This window comes from Cherax quadricarinatus, chromosome 11 (genome assembly GCF_038502225.1).
Source record: "Cherax quadricarinatus isolate ZL_2023a chromosome 11, ASM3850222v1, whole genome shotgun sequence".
NCBI lineage: Eukaryota > Metazoa > Arthropoda > Malacostraca > Decapoda > Parastacidae > Cherax > Cherax quadricarinatus.
The window spans coordinates 53,940,543-53,960,448 of record NC_091302.1 but is presented as its reverse complement, the minus strand read 5'-3'; the positions used below and the strand labels follow the sequence as shown (position 1 = coordinate 53,960,448).

At 36.5% G+C, this 19,906-nt stretch overlaps 1 protein-coding gene across 1 annotated transcript in view; it reads right to left on the bottom strand.

Annotated features, from left to right (window-relative positions):
• Positions 1 to 92: 92 nt before the first annotated feature.
• Positions 93 to 19,906, bottom strand: part of CalpC (calpain C) — a 105,735-nt gene continuing 85,921 nt past the window's right edge. Inside the window, exons 16-19 of the mRNA XM_070083869.1 lie at positions 12,359 to 12,506; positions 10,819 to 10,935; positions 6,836 to 6,894; positions 93 to 4,813 (exon numbers count right to left, since the gene is read on the bottom strand). Coding sequence (XP_069939970.1) covers positions 4,787 to 4,813; positions 6,836 to 6,894; positions 10,819 to 10,935; positions 12,359 to 12,506 — 351 coding nt within the window. The 3' untranslated portion in view covers positions 93 to 4,786. The remainder of the gene's footprint in view (positions 4,814 to 6,835; positions 6,895 to 10,818; positions 10,936 to 12,358; positions 12,507 to 19,906) is intronic.

The following is a 19,906-nucleotide window of genomic DNA, read 5'->3' as shown; positions in this document are numbered from 1 at the left end:
GTTCTAATTTATATATGTTGTACATTGAACTAATATTCTACATGAATGTGTTAAGGCTCACACGCATAACTAGTTATAGATTAACAGTAGTGATTCAAAGGAATAATGAAAAAAACAGCTTAAGGTAAATTTTCTAGTATATTACCAAAAAATGTTATTGGTTAGCACGTTTATTAAAAAATCATACATAATTTCAATATACAGTGATATATATACAGTATATGTATATATATGATAGATATATATAAACTATTTACAAATATTTACAGAACAATATCTAGGATTATATTTAGATACAGTTTAAATGATGATGAGTTTGTATATGGAACTACAAAAAAAATGTAATGTCACAAGTGCTTCATAATGCATTCATCCATAAGATTGACAGCAACATACAATTGTATTTTGATTTTTCAGTTTTTTTTTAATCAAATACTATCAGTACATAAGAATAAGGTTTGTAATGATTATGAAACTAAAAAAGAATTTTAATACCACAGTAAATTTTAATAAAAAAAAATTTATACATTTTTTTTTCTACTGTACTGTTTGTTATTGAAAACCAGATTTACGATACAATTTTATGAACCGGGTTAGAGAGGCTGTTATAATCTCTAATAAGTTATTGAGCATGACCATGTATTTATGTACATTTTTGTAATAGTTTAGTCACTTCGTCTAAGGTGTACATGTAATAATTTTTGAGCCCTGTAATGTATGGCTCCACAATGTACTTGAACTTTTTCATTTATATTTGTTTACTCTGAAAGTTTCATAGTTCTAGTTGTGTAAACAAACAAATTTGGCATCTATTAACTGTCTGGGTACTTATTAAACTGCAATATTATTATGTTTATACCTTAATTAGATTATAGAATAATATAACACCATACATATACATTAGTCATGTATTCATTATCAGCATCTCAATATTTTGTATGGTACTCATTATTAAGAGTAAATCCTCACTATAAGATATGAACAGGTTAGAGTAGGTGTCTGGTAATGGTAATTGTGGTGCATAGAAAAGAGATTGTTTTACCCTGATAGTAACAATGAATTCTGCAACAAAATTTATTTTTATTTCTTAAACTGATTAACCCAGTAGATTTTTTTCTGTGCTTCCAAACTCCACTATGTTGAAGGTTTACCACTATACAGCCTTTATTCTTTGTTCAACTTTCAACTACAGTACAAAATTTGAATAATGTCACTGTATATTTAATATAAGGTACTGTATTAGAAAAGGTTAAAGTTCATGTTCAGCAATGTGGCATCTTTGTTTAAAATTAGTATGTACTATACAATTGCTGTATTTTTCTGAGTATTTGTGTGCAGAAATGAGCACCAAACCTCTATGAATCATACAGCTGTACTAGCAGTAACACATGTGCTAAAATCAGCATTACCAGCAACAGTACACATGCTGTGGTCACAGTGCTACTAATGGTACAAGTTATCATCTCAGTATTACTAGCAGTAGTACATGTGCTATAGTCACAGTATTATGAGCACTGTTCACAGTACATAGTATTAACAAAAGTCTGGGATAGGCATACATGTAGATGGTAGTGATGAGAGTGAAAAAATCTTTAGCTTAGACCATTTCCTCTAAACTAGAAGTGTGAGCTCCATGAACTTGTGTAAAATGAAAGTAAGCAAATTAGCATACTGGAAAAAATTTGTGAAAATCTTAGAGGCTATAGTAAAAACAAATCATGATCTTGTAGTATGATTAGAAACATGGTAACTGTGTTCCTCTCCCATGACTGCAATAATACTTTTATCACAACCAATGGTCCAAACTGTCTTTGATGCCATACAACATATTAAGTAAAAATGGAGCATTTAGTATCCATGCGTATTTGTTTTAATGGAAGTGATGAACAAAATCAAGTGCTTTGTACATTAAAAAAAAGTCACATTAGATATGTATGAAAAAATAAGAGCATAAAAGAAAATGTAATTCTTTTTTTTTTTTTTATCATGAGAAAACACTACCACTAACAACCAGTTAAAATTCAACTGGTCTACAACAATGTACAGTAATACCTTACAGAACATAAGAATGAAAATTATTTTTGAGCTTGCAATTAACATGTCATATGCATAAGAGAACAAACAGGAACTTCTTTACAATATACATGTATCATCAAAATGTTTACATGTAATTTATAAATTTTATAGAAACCCGATGATAATACTGCAATATGAAGCCAATAGCTTATAGTTCTTTGAGCCAAATAATTTTGAATTTTAAAAATTACTAAAATTCAAAATAATTAAAGTTACTATATTCCACATGCACTTTCAGACATGACTTGCATAATAGATAACTTTAGATATTTCAGTATATCCTGTATTATTATTACCGTTAAAAAAAAAAAGAAAAGTTGCTGCCATACACTCACACAAGCCTGATGGATGTCTAAGACCTTAGCATTCAAATCAAAATCTCCTTGACCCCTACCCCTCTTTGTCATCCCCTAAATTTCCAAACTACCTCAGCAAACCCTCTTCAGCCCTCTGAATATTTTGATATCCCTACTACTTTTTCTCATCTCCATGCTGTGAATTCTCTGCATATTATTATTATTATAATCAAAAAGAAGCGCTAAGCCACAAGGGCTATACAGCATTCTCTGCATAATACATCACAAAATTGCCCTCAACCATGACATCCCTACTGCTTCTAACTTCCTCACATTCCTGTTCTTACCTTCATAGATAAATTTCTTTGTCTCCACAGATACCTTAATGCACCATCTTCCCTTCCCCCCTCCCTTCTCATTTTTATGGTTTGCTGCTAAAAAATCCACTCCTAAATATCTAAATGCATTTACTTCCTCTATACTCTCTCCAATGTGATATCCGATCTTTCACTGCCTAGTTGTTTATTTACTCTTATCACCTTACCTCTGAAGAGTTTCGAGAGTTTAACTAGTCTCGGAGCCCAGCCATGAGCCAGGCACAATCGGTGCTTGCCTGATCAACCAGGCTGCTGCTGCTGGAGACCCGCTGCCCCACATATCCATCACAGCCTGGTTGATCTGGCACCTGGTGAAAATACTTATCCAGTTTCCTCTTGAAGGCTTTACACTTGTTCCAGCCATGTTTCTGATATCTTCTGGTAAGATGTTGAATAGTCTGGGACCCCAGATGTTGATACAGTGTTTCTTTATTGTCCCCACCACACCCTTGCTCCTCACTGGGTTTATTTTACACTTTCTTCCACATCTCTCACTCCAGTATGTTATGGCAGTGTGCAGATTTGGGACCAGGCCCGTGAGTACTTTCCAGGTATATATTATCATGTATCGCTCTCTCTCCCCTTGCTCTAACCCATGTTCACTTTTAATTTTCTTTTACACACCCTCCCAAATTCATCACCTTTGCAACTTCTCTTCAGAATCCCCAAAAGAATCATGTCATTGGCAAAAAGCAACTGTGACAACTCCCACTTTGTATTAAATTCTCCCAAACATCCTAGCATTCACTTCATTTACAACCCAATCTATGTTGAAACAACCATGGTGACATAACACATCCCTAAGACCTACTTTTATTTGTAAATAATCCCCCACCCCTCTTTTCTACATAACATAACCTGAGCTTCACTAGCTGTATAAAAACTACTTTTTTTAAGTAACCTACCACCTGTTCCACACATGCAAAATCTGCTACACTGCTTTCCCATCCACTCTATCATGTGCCTTGTCTAAACTGTAAAGGAAGCACTGAACCATAGGGGTCATATAGTTCTTGGGAAATGGGAGGCATTCAAGTTTGATCCAGGGAAGGGGAGAATAAATCCTTTCCCCACCTGAATCGTGAATCCCTCACCAGAATCAAGGCTTCTCCCCTGAGTGGAAATTTTACACTAATGGAACCACATACATTAAGGTAGCAAAAGAACAGAATTACATTAATCAGCAATTAAAGCTAGGAGCTTATGCAACTTTTTCAACTACATCCATGAGTTATACAACCATTATCATTAATAAAAAGTATGTAGTATTAACCTGGGCAGAGCTGTCTATGATTATATCAAAAAAGTTATTTGTTCAAGTTGCTACAAAATGAGTATTATTTTTATCCACAAGATGTACTAGACCCATGTGACAAAGCACTGGAAGGCTTAGTGTAGCTATCAGGAAAGGGAAGTAATTGAAAAGGTGAACTCAAGAGCTTACAATGAAAGTCAAATTTAACATAGTCAAGTCAATGTCTGTACTGAAGGCAGGGCTTTCTGAAAGTAAAGCATGAAAAGTGGGAGCACCTGAGCCCTGAAAAAAATAAGACTGGAAATGATAATGTGCAAGTAGTCTGCTTATGTTCCATACAAGGTTCCACTTATTGCAATGTGAGCAATTCTAAAACCTCCCTGCCCCTCTCCTCTTACTTCTATATCTTGTTTTTTATTAAGTTCTGGAAGATACACCTTGTTTTTTAAGTTCTGGAAAGTTTTTAATCTCTGTCAATGCATAAAATTATACAAGTACTTTATATATTTACAAGTACATTAATGCTACTTTTCACCCAGATTTAGTTGTTCTTTATAGCCTAGAATAAAGTATTCTATGAAATGTGTGTGTTTTAGCTAATAGATAAAGATGTCCTGTTTATTTTAGCTTCTGCCAACAATTACATTTCCCCCATTATGAGCATCTACTGTATTGAACAAATATGTACAGTCAAAACTGCCTTAAAAAAAAAAAATCTAAATATAGTAGATTTTGCATGCCTTGTGCAGTAATTAGCACACCAATGCATTCTTCTCCAGTGATCAGCACATCAAGGCACTCTTCAGCCACTGAAAATAAAATAATAAAAGATTACATGTCACCCTGCCTCGGTGGGAGACGGCCGACTTGTTGAAAAAAAAAAAAAAATGACAAGATTTTCCTTAGTAGCTAAAATCATTAAAAATATTTGCATATTATGTAAAACTATGATTTACATTTAAACCACTTGACATTTTCTTTCTGGCCATAATGCACACTAAGCCATGTCAAATCTCTTACAAACTACAATCCAGCATACTATACATAACTTGAGAAAGATCTTTTCCTAAGCCCACTTCACTATCTTTCCATATTACCTCGTCTTTCATTATGGTATGCATAGTCATTCAAAATCTAATTATTTCAGCATCTGTTTCTTCAAAGATCAAACTGTCTTGACTAGCAAGGAAATACATTTATTAAAATTTGTAAACAGGAAACTTAAAATGAGACAAAATACAGACTTAATGAAGATGATAAAATAGATGAAAGATCAAGCTTCCATTATTCCTTGCAATGAATGTCCCACAAGGTGTTTGCAATTGTACATGAAACTACTGAAACCTTTAATAAACCATTTTTTTTTTTAAGTTAAGCTTTATTATAATACTGCATCATTATTGTGGTACTTTTGTATGGTTTTTATGGTTGTATTCTTGTTTTTTTTTTGTCTCATTTGATAGAATGGAAGATATATTACAGAAATAGATATGATTTTGATTGCTTTCACGACGAAAAGTAACTTGAAATTGAGCTCAATGTAGGAGAAAGGAGAAATGTTCAATATGAGGTCGTGAATGGGTTGACATTATTTATACAATTATTGCAATAAGGCAGTAGTCTGCATAACAGTAAATCTTCTATTTTTTGTGTGAATAAAAATTACAAATTATTTATATTGTAATAATAATACATGTATGTATAATAATAGTAGTATAATAACAATAATAATAATAATATATATAATAATATTATATAATAATAATACATATATAATAATAATGTACTACATAATAATAATTATAATAAGAGACAACTTCAAAAGGTCATCACTAGATGGCAGTGTTTACCACAACAAAGGGAGCGGTTGTGGCCGCCTGGACCTGTTACATAATGCCATATTTTATTCATTCTAGAGTATATATAAGGTTTCTATGTTATTTATAGTGTTTATGTCATATTAGATGAACTGTGATAGATAAATAAGCCGTAGAGTTGATGATAGTGAAATATTCAAGGAGTATTTGTCCTGTCTCCAGACAAACTCTTGTCGGCGGTTGATGCCGCCACATATGTAATGACATATTTTATTAATTCCAGATTATATATCAGGTTTCTATGTTATTTATATTGTTTGTTATGTCATATTAGATGAATTGTGATAGATAAATAAGCTGTAGAGTTGATATTAGGGAAAGTACTGAAGTCCAGAATTCCACTGGAATGGATTAATTGCATTTCAATTAATTTAAATGAGGAAAACTGACTCTGCAAACGAGCAAATCCAGTTGCGAGCAAGGTCATGGAACAGATTAAACTCGCAAGTAGAGGTTCCACTGTATGTGGTTGTTACATATGTACTGTGTTAATTAGGAATTAATTTGAAAAAAAAGCATAAACTCTGTCAGAATAAAGGAAAACAATATTACGTCTAAACATTTTTCTATACCTAACATTTTCTCTACTTATATATAATTATAACTAGCAATCTTCTACACATACACACACCATGATCATTATTCCAAAAATATTTCACACATTTATTTCATGACCATATTTTGCCTTTGATTTTTATCTGTATCTATTCTAGAGTTTTCAAATTTATCCAGAATAATAGATGGAGTTTGGAATGCACCTACTTCGGGTCACAATTTATTATGACAGAAAAGCAGGCAAGGTTTGCTAAAGTATTCAGAAAATGCAAACCACAGCAAGTTGTTAGAGACATTCATACGTGCTGTACACTCATTCATCACAAGCAGGTATACTCATTTTATCTTTCTATTAAATGTGACTATCATTACAATACTCTATAGTGTATTATAACATACCTCTCCCATAGAGAACTTTACAGTACCATTCTGAAGAGGATCTCGTTTCTCAAAAAGATCTGAAATAATAATAATTACAACAATAACAATGCTAAAACAATGATATGAATATTGCTTTGTAATTTTCTCAACACTGTTTAACGGCTCATATATATATCACACTAGAAGGCTGTTGCCACACTTGAATTGGAAATATGAAAGACTAGGATATTGTTCAGTATCAATATATTTCTTCATATGCCTGCTGTAACTCCTTTCTCAACCACAAGTGTCATTAACCCTTAAACGGTCCAAACGTATATATGTATACGTTTTTTCAACATCTGAAAGTATGTAAAGAAATGTAGATCTTCTTTTTTGTTTTACATTTGAAAACGTGTAAAAAAACTTATCTACTTTTTTTTTTGTTATATTTGAAAATATGTAAAAAAAAGTAGATCTACTTTTGTAGCACTAGGAATTTGAACGTCGATCTGTTTGGACCGTTTAAGGGTTAAGACAAAGCACAGGAACAGCATAGATATTTTGATCTCTATGCTTGTGTCACTATCCTCAAGTGAACCACAGCTTTATCAGATGGTAGATAAGCTGGCTCACCTTTTATATTAGTAAAGGTTAGGTGCTTTAACATCCTTAATGGGTAAATATTATTAAAATGTTTTGCTTATTTTCCTAAAATGAATTTATTTTTTTAATATCAATATAAATACTGTATATAATTTTCCCAATTATCTCTTCACAGACTCTCTGACTTTTTGTCAGCAGCAGCTGTATTATACTTCCTTTAGCACTCCTCGTTGCCCTTCTTTACTCTACCTCTGTTATACACTTCATCCTCGCTGGTCTTTGATCAAACATACTGCACCTTTAGCACACCCTACCCCGCAGTGCTGAATGACCCTTATGGGTTTAGCACTTAGTTATGATTATAATAATCTCTTCAATATCTCAAAGATGGCAATTATATGTGAGGAGTCCTCTTCAAGGGGGAGACTCCTTGATGAAGTGAAGAGGCTTCTGGTCTGAGGAATTGGACCTTTCGTTCTTCCTCCGACTGGGGGATGTTCCGTTTCCCCTCCTCCGGAGTTCCACAGGGTGGCTTAGGGTGTCCTTTGAGTGATGGGTGTATCTCTGGAGGCTACCTGTTGGCTCTGGGAGATGGTGGCCGAAGGAGGTATGCCTTAGACTTTTCTTCTACTAGGAAGGAGTCTTATAATGTGCCTTTTATGCTTTTAGAACTAGAGTTGATACTTTCCGCTTGCCAACTGTAGGCAGCTGGACCTGATGGCATTCATATTCATATGCTTCAGCATTTACATCCATCAGCCCTTATAGTCCTGTTACATCTTTTTAATTCTGTTTGGTCACAGGGGATTCTTCCCCATCTGTGGAAAACTGCTGCTGCTCTGCCTTTTCATAAACTGGGTACTTCGGGCCATGATGCCTCACACTATCATCCCACTGCTCTTACCAGTACAGTTTGTACTTTGATGGAAGGTCTAGTAAACAGATGTTTGGTGTGGTATTTAGACACACACAGCAGTCTTTCCATTCATCAATTTGGCTTTCATAAGGGCTGCTCCGTCATTGGCCTCTTACTCTATTAGATACCCATGCTCGTAATGCCTTTGCTAATAACCACTCAGTTATTGCAATCTTTTTTGATCTTGAAAAGGAATATGCCACTACTTGCAGATATAACATCTTGGTCCAGGCTCATTCCTTAGGCCTCTGGGGCAATCTGTCACTCTTCCTTAAAAATTTCTTGTCTGAGACACATTTCTGCGTTCAGGTTAATAATTTGCTTTTCTCGAACTTTGTCCAAGCTTCCAAGCTGAAGGTGTCCCTCATGTATGTGTCCTTAGCACCACTCTTTTTCTACTAGTGTGACCAAACTGTAAAGTAGGAGTAGCAAAATATCCCTGTTATCTAGTGTGTTTATGAGACAGAAAAAGACACCAGCAATCCTACCATCATGCAAAACAGTTACAGGTTTCTGTTTCACAGTCATCTGGGAGGACGGTAGTACTTCCCTGGGTGGTTGCTGTCTACCAACCTACTACCTACTGCATAATCCTATCAAAACCAGATTATGGTGACCAGGTATATTCTGCAACCTCTCCTGGAATTCTTTCTAAACTTGATCCTGTTCATATTCAGGGATTACATTTGTGTCTAGGCGCTTTTCGCTCCTCCCCTTTAGAGAGTCTATAGGCGGAGGCGAATATTCCGTCTTTGCATGATTGGTGTGATGCCCATTGTCTCTTAATATTTTGTCTTCTCTCATGACCTTCACGATCCTCCTACATCCAGAATGGTAACGGACATTAGTAGAGGTCCATTATTTGATCGCAGCCTCTGTCTACTCCAACCCTTTTCTCTTTGTATTCACTCTTGGCTTCTCTTCAATTGCCCCCTTTACAAGTTCATCTGGCATCTACCTTTTCTCTTCCCCCTTGGGAGGTTCCAACAGTTCAGGTCTGTGCTTCCCCACTGCCATCCACAAAAGTGCAAATACCTACAGTTGCTTCTTGCTTCCTTTTTCTTTACTTTCAATCTCATTCTCGTGCCATTACAGTTTACACTGATGGTTTAAAATACTCGATGGCACTGGGTTTGCAGCAGTGTTCCTGGACAGTGTTGTGCATGGTCATTTTGACTCTGCTAGCATTTTTACAGCTGAACTCTGTGCAATTCTCATTGCAATTATCTGTACTGCATCCATTCCTTCCTCAACATCTGTAGTAGTTTCAGATTCCTTTAGTATTTTGCAGGCTATTAAAAATTTAATTTGCCTCGTTCCCTAGTTCTTCATATCCAACTTTGGTTGTGCTGAATCTCTAGCAGAAGCAAAGAAATCATTTTCTGCTGGGTTCCTGGTCATGTAGATGTTCAGGCAATGAGCATGCAGTCTTGGCTGTGTGGTCAGCTGTACTTGACCTTCATGTTTCATATAGGGGGTATTCCATTCTCAGGTTATTTTGCTGTAAGCTCTATCCACTTTTGCAACCATTGCCAACAACACTGGTCTGATCTGATTCATAACAAATTACATTCTACCAAGCCAAGTTTAGGTTTCTGGCTTCCTTCCCATCGTCGATGCTGGGATTGGGAGACTATACTTTCCCGTCTTCGCATCAGACACACACATCTCACTCATGGGTATCTCATGCAGAGGCGCCCAGTTCCACTCTGTGAGGATTGTCAGGTTACAATTTCAGTTTGCCATTTTCTATTGGACTGTCCTGTCTATGAGCGAGCATGCAGAATTTACCTCTGACATCATCACCACTCTAACACCTTTACTTTATCTTCCCTCCTGGTTGATGACCCCGCCTTTGATGCAGACTCCCTCTGACTTTTTTTTGACAGCCACAGATTTATTACACAAACTTTGACGGTACTTCCTTGAGCACTCCTCACAGCCCTTTCTAACTATACTTCTGTCATCCTCTCACCCTTGCTAGTCTCTGATTAAGCAAGCACACCCTGCCTTGCAGCACTGTATGGCCCTTGTGGGTTTAGTGCTTGGTTTTGATTATAATATGTGACCAGTCCCTAGTACATGGATGGAGAACTTACTCGGTCCACCACATCAAGCAGCTAGAGAAGCACAATTTTACAACATACAGAATGTACTGTATAAAATGTAAGTGAATATTTGCTAATGAGTGGTAATTTTTTGTTTTTAATAATCTTTTTCCATGTGTCTTTGCTCTTAATTCAAGCTGGAAATTCAGCTGTTAGGCAAAGCTCCTAGTTCTGACAATTACAGAATAGTAGTGATATACTATAAATACTAAAACCACCACAAAACAATAGGTACCACTGCATTTACAAATACCAAAACAATACAATAAACATTCATACAATGACATTTATATTTCAGCCATGACCATAAAAGCCTTAAATTTAGAGAATTAAATTTTTTTATTTTCTCTTCAATTCTACTAATAAACTACTTTCATTATCCTAGTACTTACTAAAAGCCACAGAAAGATGGAGGATAGCACTGACAAAGTCTCCAAACCTCAAAGTCCCGTCTTTCCTCATGTAGCGCAGCACCAATATTGACACCACTTCTGTGCTTAGTTGGAACCCTAAAAAATAAAGAAGTGAAAATGTAAAAATGATTTTGATAAAAATTATGATTTTCTAGAATCATAATGTAAGTTACAGTAGCAACAGTGCAAGAATACACAATACCTGTATAAACACTGGATATACTGAATAGAATATTGAGCTTCTAAGTACATACTGTATAAACATTCACTGATAAGAAGCCACTTATAATGTACTGTTTGTATTACTATAAACCTGAACAAATATAGCTCGAGTTTTTATAAAAATAAAATTGTACTATTAAGACTCAACATACTACAATACTAGTAATGTACCTGTAATCTTACTAAAATTTACTGAATTACTATAACAGTTTAATACTAAGCAGTTTAGATCTTCAGAGCAGCAAGGGTGAAACTGTACAGGACTTAACTACCCGCCCACTCCACGAACCTGCCGCAAAGTACATTAACGCTTCACGACTGATGTTACAAAAAATCTTAGCTAAATCACTAATCTCTCCTCATATCATTACATTGACAAATGTGTGAAATTTCAGTTTATAGATCTTGAAGATTTTTTTTAATAGCAGTTATTTTAACCTTAATGACAGATGCATTCCAGAGAAAAGTGATGCTAAGCAAAATTTACATAAAAGAGAAGTCATTTTCCCACAGACTACAATGTTAGAAAGGAGACTCATCATGAGAAGTATGTACCCAGATGCTGGTGAAGGGCTCGAAGTCTGGGAATTGGAGATATCCTCCCAGTCATTGGATTGAACCTACTACCTGCTAATCCCCCAGATGCTGTATGACCTAGATATGCAGCATTTCCTTAATAATGATAATACACTTGTAGATTCATTCTGAGAAAATCTTTTAAATTTGAAACATTGAGGGAAGTATCAGAAGGGTAACCTTTACAAAGAAATAAATCTTTATCTTTATGATTCAATCAATACAATACAGTATATACCATCCCACATTCCAGTGATGACTGGTTTCTTGATGACATCTTTTTTTCTCTTAGTTATTTATACAATGTGTTTGCTTTGGGTAAATATTTATTTTGTACATGTATAGTGGGCAAATTTTTTGGTAAAAATTGTTCAATAAATGTGAGGTCTGTAATAAATCTTTTCAAATATATTTATTTTTATCTATGGTTGTTTAGTTGATCCATGTGTGAAGGGCTCATTTTTTATTTGTAGTAAAAATTTCTCCTAAGGTTCTCACTAATCAAAATTGTTATCTAATATATCCTCAGGTACTAAGGGAAATTACACCAAATGAGCTCTATGTGGGGGATAATTGTACTAGAATTTAAATACATTGGGAAACACCATTAACAAATCATGAACTATAAAAATTAAGAACACTGTTTCCTCATTATTCCAGTGAACATGCATATTCTACTTGTAAAATCAGAAGAAACAAGATTGATAAAGGTAATACTGACCAACATCTTCAAGTGCATCTCTAAGTCTTTCTGCCTTGAGAATACCAGTTCTCTCTTTTGTATGAGTCTTGAAAGCATTCTGCCAGAATTTTAGACTGACCATCAGATCTTTAAAATCTGAAAATCGTAAACGTCCTGTGGAAGAGCACTGGTAAGCTAGTTAAGGAAAAAATTGACAAACAAGATAATACAATCAAGGTTATAACACTTATATTTTGTATTCAAACAAAAATTTTTAATGTGAAGCAGCTAAGGCTAATGGTAGTTCATGCAGACTTTCCATCCACGACAAAAATATTGTAGCTATAGTACTGAAGATGAGCTAGAACGAAGTACATTATTAATTGAGGTCCATGGTCTGATCCCTGGTATGGGTGGAAAACATTGGGTGTTTCCTTAAAACACCCACTGTCCATGTTCATCTAGCAGTAAACAGGTACCTGGGTGTTAACTGATTGGTGAGGGGTGCATCCTGGGGACAAAATTAACCTAATTTGACTGAAATGGTCTACATAACAAGGGGCTTTCTATATAGTAGGTCACTGATATCAGTTAGGTCTGTATAAGCTGCATCATGTACTTGTAGAAATTAAGATTATGATTATTATTATGACAAAAATACATCATATTTGATGAGATAATCATGTACCCTCATTATACAAACCTTAATGTAGAAGTATTAGATGAAATTTAGTTAGATAACCTAGTGCATTAATCAAATTTTGCATCATTAGATCAAAAATAAATGCAAGACAGCTGGTGGAAGAATCAGATGCAGTTGTATATGAAGACTAGAAATACATGTACATACACATAAGACAGTAGAATATGAGGTAATCAATCCCACAGCCCAGTAGTAGGTGATAAGCACCAGTCTTGAAGAATCTGAACCACAGGCAGGAAGATTAGCACTTACATACCCAGATGTTGCACGTGTCTTAATTCATTATCTTGTCGGTATTCTATAACATTAATATACAAGTTGTCAGACACAGCAACATCAAGGGATCATCTCCACAACCTGCTAACTCTTGGCCCAACTTTTGTGCATTCTCTACTTCCACTGGGAAATCCTGCCTACCAGTGACAATGTCTTTGTCTGCTGCACCTTATCTGACTGCAGAATATAAGTGCCAATCTTACTGCCTGTGCTTCAGATTTTTCAAGAGACTGATTAACTTGTCTTCTACTGTCTTCTGTGTATATTTCTACAGTCTTCAGATTGCATGTCCATGTATTGTATTGATAAAGCCTTATCTAATCAGTCATCTTGTCGATGTTGTACACCACTGATATACGTCCAGGAAGGTACTTGCAATAAGACCTCCTTATTGACCTATCCTCCTTTATTAATGCCTTCGATTTCCTCAGGAAATTAAATTTAATAATAATAATAACAATAATCCAATTTTTCAACACATTGGCCACTTTTACCATCATTTACACATAATCACCGTCTTTGGAGAGGCACCCAGATACGACAGTTTAGGTGTCACTCCATCCTGTAAAGTGCAGGCATTGTATTTCCCACCTCCAGGACTCAAGTTCAGTTATAAACAACAAAATTCAAGCCTGTTCAATGTTTTGCACTCTTAATTACCTGTTTATACTGTCTGGTGTGTAGTAAACAAATGTGAATAACTTGGATAGGATTACCTATTTTTACTGACACATGAACAGTCATCATAAGTGGTAGAAACTTACTAGTGTTATGGAGTTTGACCTTTTAACACAGACTGCAAATAGTTCTTGATACATCCTTTTCTCTGAGTTGTGACGAGTTCAACATTTGAAGCTTTTTCTAGTACAGTACATATATCAATGGGATGAAATTCATAAGGCATCTAGATATGAAATGTTGTGATAATGGGAGATTTTAACTTTAGACAAATTGATTGGAACAATATGACAGGAAATCTTGAGTCTAGTGACTTTCTTGATACAGTTCAGGATTGCTTTTTAGAACAGGTTGTGACAGAACCAACTAGAGGAAATCTGCTTGATTTGGTTCTTGCCAACAAAGATTCAATAATTAATAATCTTGAGGTTAATGATAAGCTTTGGAAAAGTGATCACAAATCAATTAGTTAGACGATGTAAGGTAGGCCTGTGTCCTCCACAGAGACTCCACGGGGCATATGAACTGGAATGAGCCACAACTCGTTCTCACCGAACCAGACCTCAGACGCCGACAGTGCCTAGAAGCCTCACTAATCGCTGTCACCGACACCATAGAACATAACACTGGAAACTACAAAATTTCAAAAACATTGGCATACATGATACTTAAGCACCACCAACCCAACAACACAGGAGTCACATGATTTCATCGTCTACCCGTCCTCATCCCAACATGACATTCTTCAGGTCACCGTGCGTCACTCACACCTCACTCTCCACCTATATATATATAATGTCTTTCTACCTCTGTATGTTAGAAGTGATCAAGGTCCCAGGACCGAAACGTTTTCTAATAAATATGTCATAGTGTTTGCTTACGTGTCTTTCTAAACCATATCATGGAATTACCAAGATAACTGCAATCAAATCTCTGTCCCAGATTTTTGCTTGGCTGACTTCGTGGGACTGAAAAATTACCTGGGTGGGCTAAATTGGGATGTCCTGACTATGGGTCAGGTAGGTGATCTTGGTTGCCAATATGACATTTTTCAGAGCATAGTTCTAGCTGCCCAGACAACTTTTGTTCCGAGTAGGGAAATTAGTTCTAACAAAAATGATCCCAAATGGATGAATAGATTAAAACATCTCATTGGTCAAAAGAGAGGCATATATAGGCATATCAAAAGAGGGGATGGGCAGTTAAGAAATCAATATATTCAATTAGAGAGAGAAATAAAGAAAGGAATAAAAAGAGCAAAAAGGGATTATGAAGCTAAGGTTGCAAGGAATTCAAAGACTAACCCAAAAGGGTTCTTTCAGGTATACAGAAGTAAGATTAGGGACAAGATTGGCCCACTTAAGAGTAACTCTGGTCAGATCACTGACAGTGATAAGGATATGTGTGAAATTCTCGATACCTACTTCCTCTCAGTTTTCACCCAGGAAAATACTAGCGATATTCCTGAAATAATAGATTATGTAGAACAGGATAATAAACTATGTACAATTGCGGTAACTAGTGACATGGTCCTCAGACAAATAGAGAAACTAAAACCTAACAAATCCCCAGGCCCTGATGAACTGTTTGCAAGGGTGTTAAAGGAATGTAAAGAGGAACTTAGCATACCTTTGGCTAATCTTTTTAACATATCACTACAAACTGGCATAGTGCCTGATAAGTGGAAAATGGCAAATGTAATACCTATTTACAAGGCAGGTGATGGGTCCTTGGCTTCAAACTATAGACCAATAAGCCTTACCTCCATAGTGAGAAAATTTATGGAATCAATAATTGCTGAAGCAATTCATAGCCATCTTGATAGGCATAGATTAATTAATGAATCTCAACACGGTTTTACATAGGGGCGTTCCTGTCTTACGAATTTACTAACACTAAGGTGTTTGAGGAGGTAGATCATGGTAATGAATATGATATTGTGTATATGGACTTCAGTAAGGCTTTCAATAGAGTTCCACATCAGAGGCTATTGAGGAAACTTAAGGCACACAGAATAGGAGGAGAAATTTTTTCCTGGGTAGAGGCATGGCTGACAAATAGGCAGGAGAGAGTTTGCATAAATGGGGAGAAATCAGAATGGGGGCACATCACAAGCAGTGTTCCTCAGGGGTCAGTGTTGGGCCCGTTGTTGTTCACAATTTACATAAATGACATAGATGAGGGAATAAATAGCAACATAAGCAAATTTGCTGATGACACCAAAATAGGCTGTCCAGTTCATTCTAATGAGGACACTAGAGCACTCCAGGATGATTTGAATAGACTGATGCAATGGTTGGAGATAGATTTTTTAGATTTAGATGTTGCCACCGAAGTGGCTAGTTTATTGTGCACCCCATATCCTTCCTGTGGACGGTAGCGCGAGAGCATATGGATACACAAAAGGCCTAGGAACTAGGCCCCAAAGGGTTAACAGGAATACATATGGATTTATATCTATATATCTAAGGGAGGAGGAAGTTCGGGTGAGATATAAGCGACTATTGGCAGAAAGGTGGGCTAGTGCAAAGATGAGTGGTGGGGGGGTTGAAGAGGGTTGGAATAGTTTTAAAAATGCAGTATTAGAATGTGGGGCAGAAGTTTGTGGTTATAGGAGGGTGGGGGCAGGAGGAAAGAGGAGTGATTGGTGGAATGATGAAGTAAAGGGTGTGATAAAAGAGAAAAAGTTAGCTTATGAGAGGTTTTTATAAAGCAGAAGTGTATATGGAGAGTAAAAGAAAGGTGAAGAGAGTGGTGAGAGAGTGCAAAAGGAGAGCAGATGATAGAGTGGGAGAGGCAGTGTCAAGAAATTTTAATGAAAATAAGAAAAAAATTTGGAGTGAGTTAAACAAGTTAAGAAAGCCTAGGGAAAGTATGGATTTGTCAGTTAAGAACAGAGTAGGTGAGTTAGTAGATGGGGAGAGTGAGGTATTAGGTAGATGGCGAGAATATTTTGAGGAACTTTTAAATGTTGAGGACGAAAGGGAGGCGGTAATTTCATGCACTGGTCAGGGAGGTATACCATCTTTTAGGAGTGAAGAAGAGCATAATGTAAGTGTGGGGGAGGTATGTGAGGCATTACGTAGAATGAAAGGGGGTAAAGCAGCTGGAACTGATGGGATCATGACAGAAATGTTAAAAGCAGGGGGGATATAGTGTTGGTATTTTTGTTTAATAAGTGTATGAAAGAGGGGAAGGTACCTAGGGATTGGCGGAGAGCATGTATAGTCCCTTTATGTAAAGGGAAAGGGGACAAAAGAGATTGTAAAAATTATAGAGGAATAAGTTTATTGAGTATACCAGGAAAAGTGTACGGTAGGGTTATAATTGAAAGAATTAGAGATAAGACAGAATGTAGGATTGCGGATGAGCAAGGAGGATTCAGAGTGGGTAGGGGATGTGTAGATCAAGTGTTTACATTGAAGCATATATGTGAACAGTATTTAGATAAAGGTAGGGAAGTTTTTATTGCATTTATGGATTTAGAAAAGGCATATGATAGAGTGGATAGAGGAGCAATGTGGCAGATGTTGCAAGTATATGGAATAGGTGGTAAGTTACTAAATGCTGTAAAGAGCTTTTATGAGGATAGTGAGGCTCAGGTTAGGGTGTGTAGAAGAGAGGGAGACTACTTCCCAGTAAAAGTAGGTCTTAGACAGGGATGTGTTATGTCACCATGGTTGTTTAATATATTTATAGATGGGGTTGTAAAAGAAGTAAATGCTAGGGTGTTCGGGAGAGGGGTGGGATTAAATTATGGGGAATCAAATTCAAAATGGGAATTAACAGTTACTTTTTGCTGATGATACTGTGCTTATGGGAGATTGTAAAGAAAAATTGCAAAGGTTAGTGGATGAGTTTGGGTAGGTGTGTAAAGGTAGAAAGTTGAAAGTGAACATAGAAAAGAGTAAGGTGATGAGGGTATCAAATGATTTAGATAAAGAAAAATTGGATATCAAATTGGGGAGGAGGAGTATGGAAGAAGTGAATGTTTTCAGATACTTGGGAGTTGATGTGTCAGCGGATGGATTTATGAAGGATGAGGTTAATCATAGAATTGATGAAGGAAAAAAGGTGAGTGGTGCATTGAGGTATATGTGGAGTCAAAAAACGTTATCTATGGAGGCAAAGAAGGGAATGTATGAAAGTATAGTAGTACCAACACTCTTATATGGGTGTGAAGCTTGGATGGTAAATGCAGCAGCGAGGAGACGGTTGGAGGCAGTGGAGATGTCCTGTCTAAGGGCAATGTGTGGTGTAAATATTATGCAGAAAATTTGGAGTGTGGAAATTAGGAAAAGGTGTGGAGTTAATAAAAGTATTAGTCAGAGGGCAGAAGAGGGCTTGTTGAGGTGGTTTGGTCATTTAGAGAGAATGGATCAAAGTAGAATGACATGGAAAGCATATAAATCTATAGGGGAAGGAAGGCGAGGTAGGGGTCATCCTCGAAAGGGTTGGAGAGGTTTTGTGGGCGAGGGGCTTGGACTTCCAGCAAGCGTGCGTGAGCGTGTTAGATAGGAGTGAATGGAGACGAATGGTACTTGGGACCTGACGATCTGTTGGAGTGTGAGCAGGGTAATATTTAGTGAAGGGATTCAGGGAAACCGGTTATTTTCATATAGTCGGACTTGAGTCCTGGAAATGGGAAGTACAATGCCTGCACTTTAAAGGAGGGGTTTGGGATATTGGCAGTTTGGAGGGATATGTTGTGTATCTTTATATGTATACGCTTCTAAACTGTTGTATTCTGAGCACCTCTGCAAAAATAGTGATAATGTGTGAGTGTGGTGAAAGTGTTGAATGATGATGAAAGCATTTTCTTTTTGGGGATTTTCTTTCTTTTTTGGGTCACCCTGCCTCGGTGGGAGACGGCCGACTTGTTGGAAAAAAAAAAAATCTATAGTTCACTTATCTGTTATAAGCAAATTTAGGAAATTTGCTTAGTATATCTGGTATCTTATTTTCATTAATAAGATATCTTGACATGTCACATAGGTTATTATACTGTCTCTCTATTCCTCAATAAGTGGACAATTAAGCACATAATGTTCAAGAGAGTGACCATATGCCTGATCACATAATTTACATTTAGTTTGATCATCATCTGTGTGTCTCCCAAACTGCCAGAAGTACTTGTAACCAAGCCTAAGCCTGGCCACTACAACATCAGTCAGTCTGTTCACATTGCACGTTGCTCCATAAACATACTTATCTACGTTCATGGTTGGAGAAGTGGCAGATGCAGTTTAATATTGACAAATGCAAAGTTCTAAATGTTGGACAGTTAAATAACCATGTCACATATAAACTAAATAATGTAGATCTTAATACTACTGATTGCAAAAAGGATTTAGGAGTTCTGGTTAGCAGTAATCTAAAATCAAGACAACAGTGCATTAGTATTTTTTTTTTTTATTATCACACCGGCCGATTCCCACCAAGGCAGGGTGGCCCGAAAAAGAAAAACTTTCACCATCATTCACTCCATCACTGTCTTGCCAGAAGGGTGCTTTACACTACAGTTTTTAAACTGCAACATTAACACCCCTCCTTCAGAGTGCAGGCACTGTACTTCCCATCTCCAGGACTCAAGTCCGGCCTGCCGGTTTCCCTGAATCCCTTCATAAATGTTACTTTGCTCACACTCCAACAGCACGTCAAGTATTAAAAACCATTTGTCTCCATTCACTCCTATCAAACACGCTCACGCATGCCTGCTGGAAGTCCAAGCCCCTCGCACACAAAACCTCCTTTACCCCCTCCCTCCAACCCTTCCTAGGCCGACCCCTACCCCGCCTTCCTTCCACTACAGACTGATACACTCTTGAAGTCATTCTGTTTCGCTCCATTCTCTCTACATGTCCGAACCACCTCAACAACCCTTCCTCAGCCCTCTGGACAACAGTTTTGGTAATCCCGCACCTCCTCCT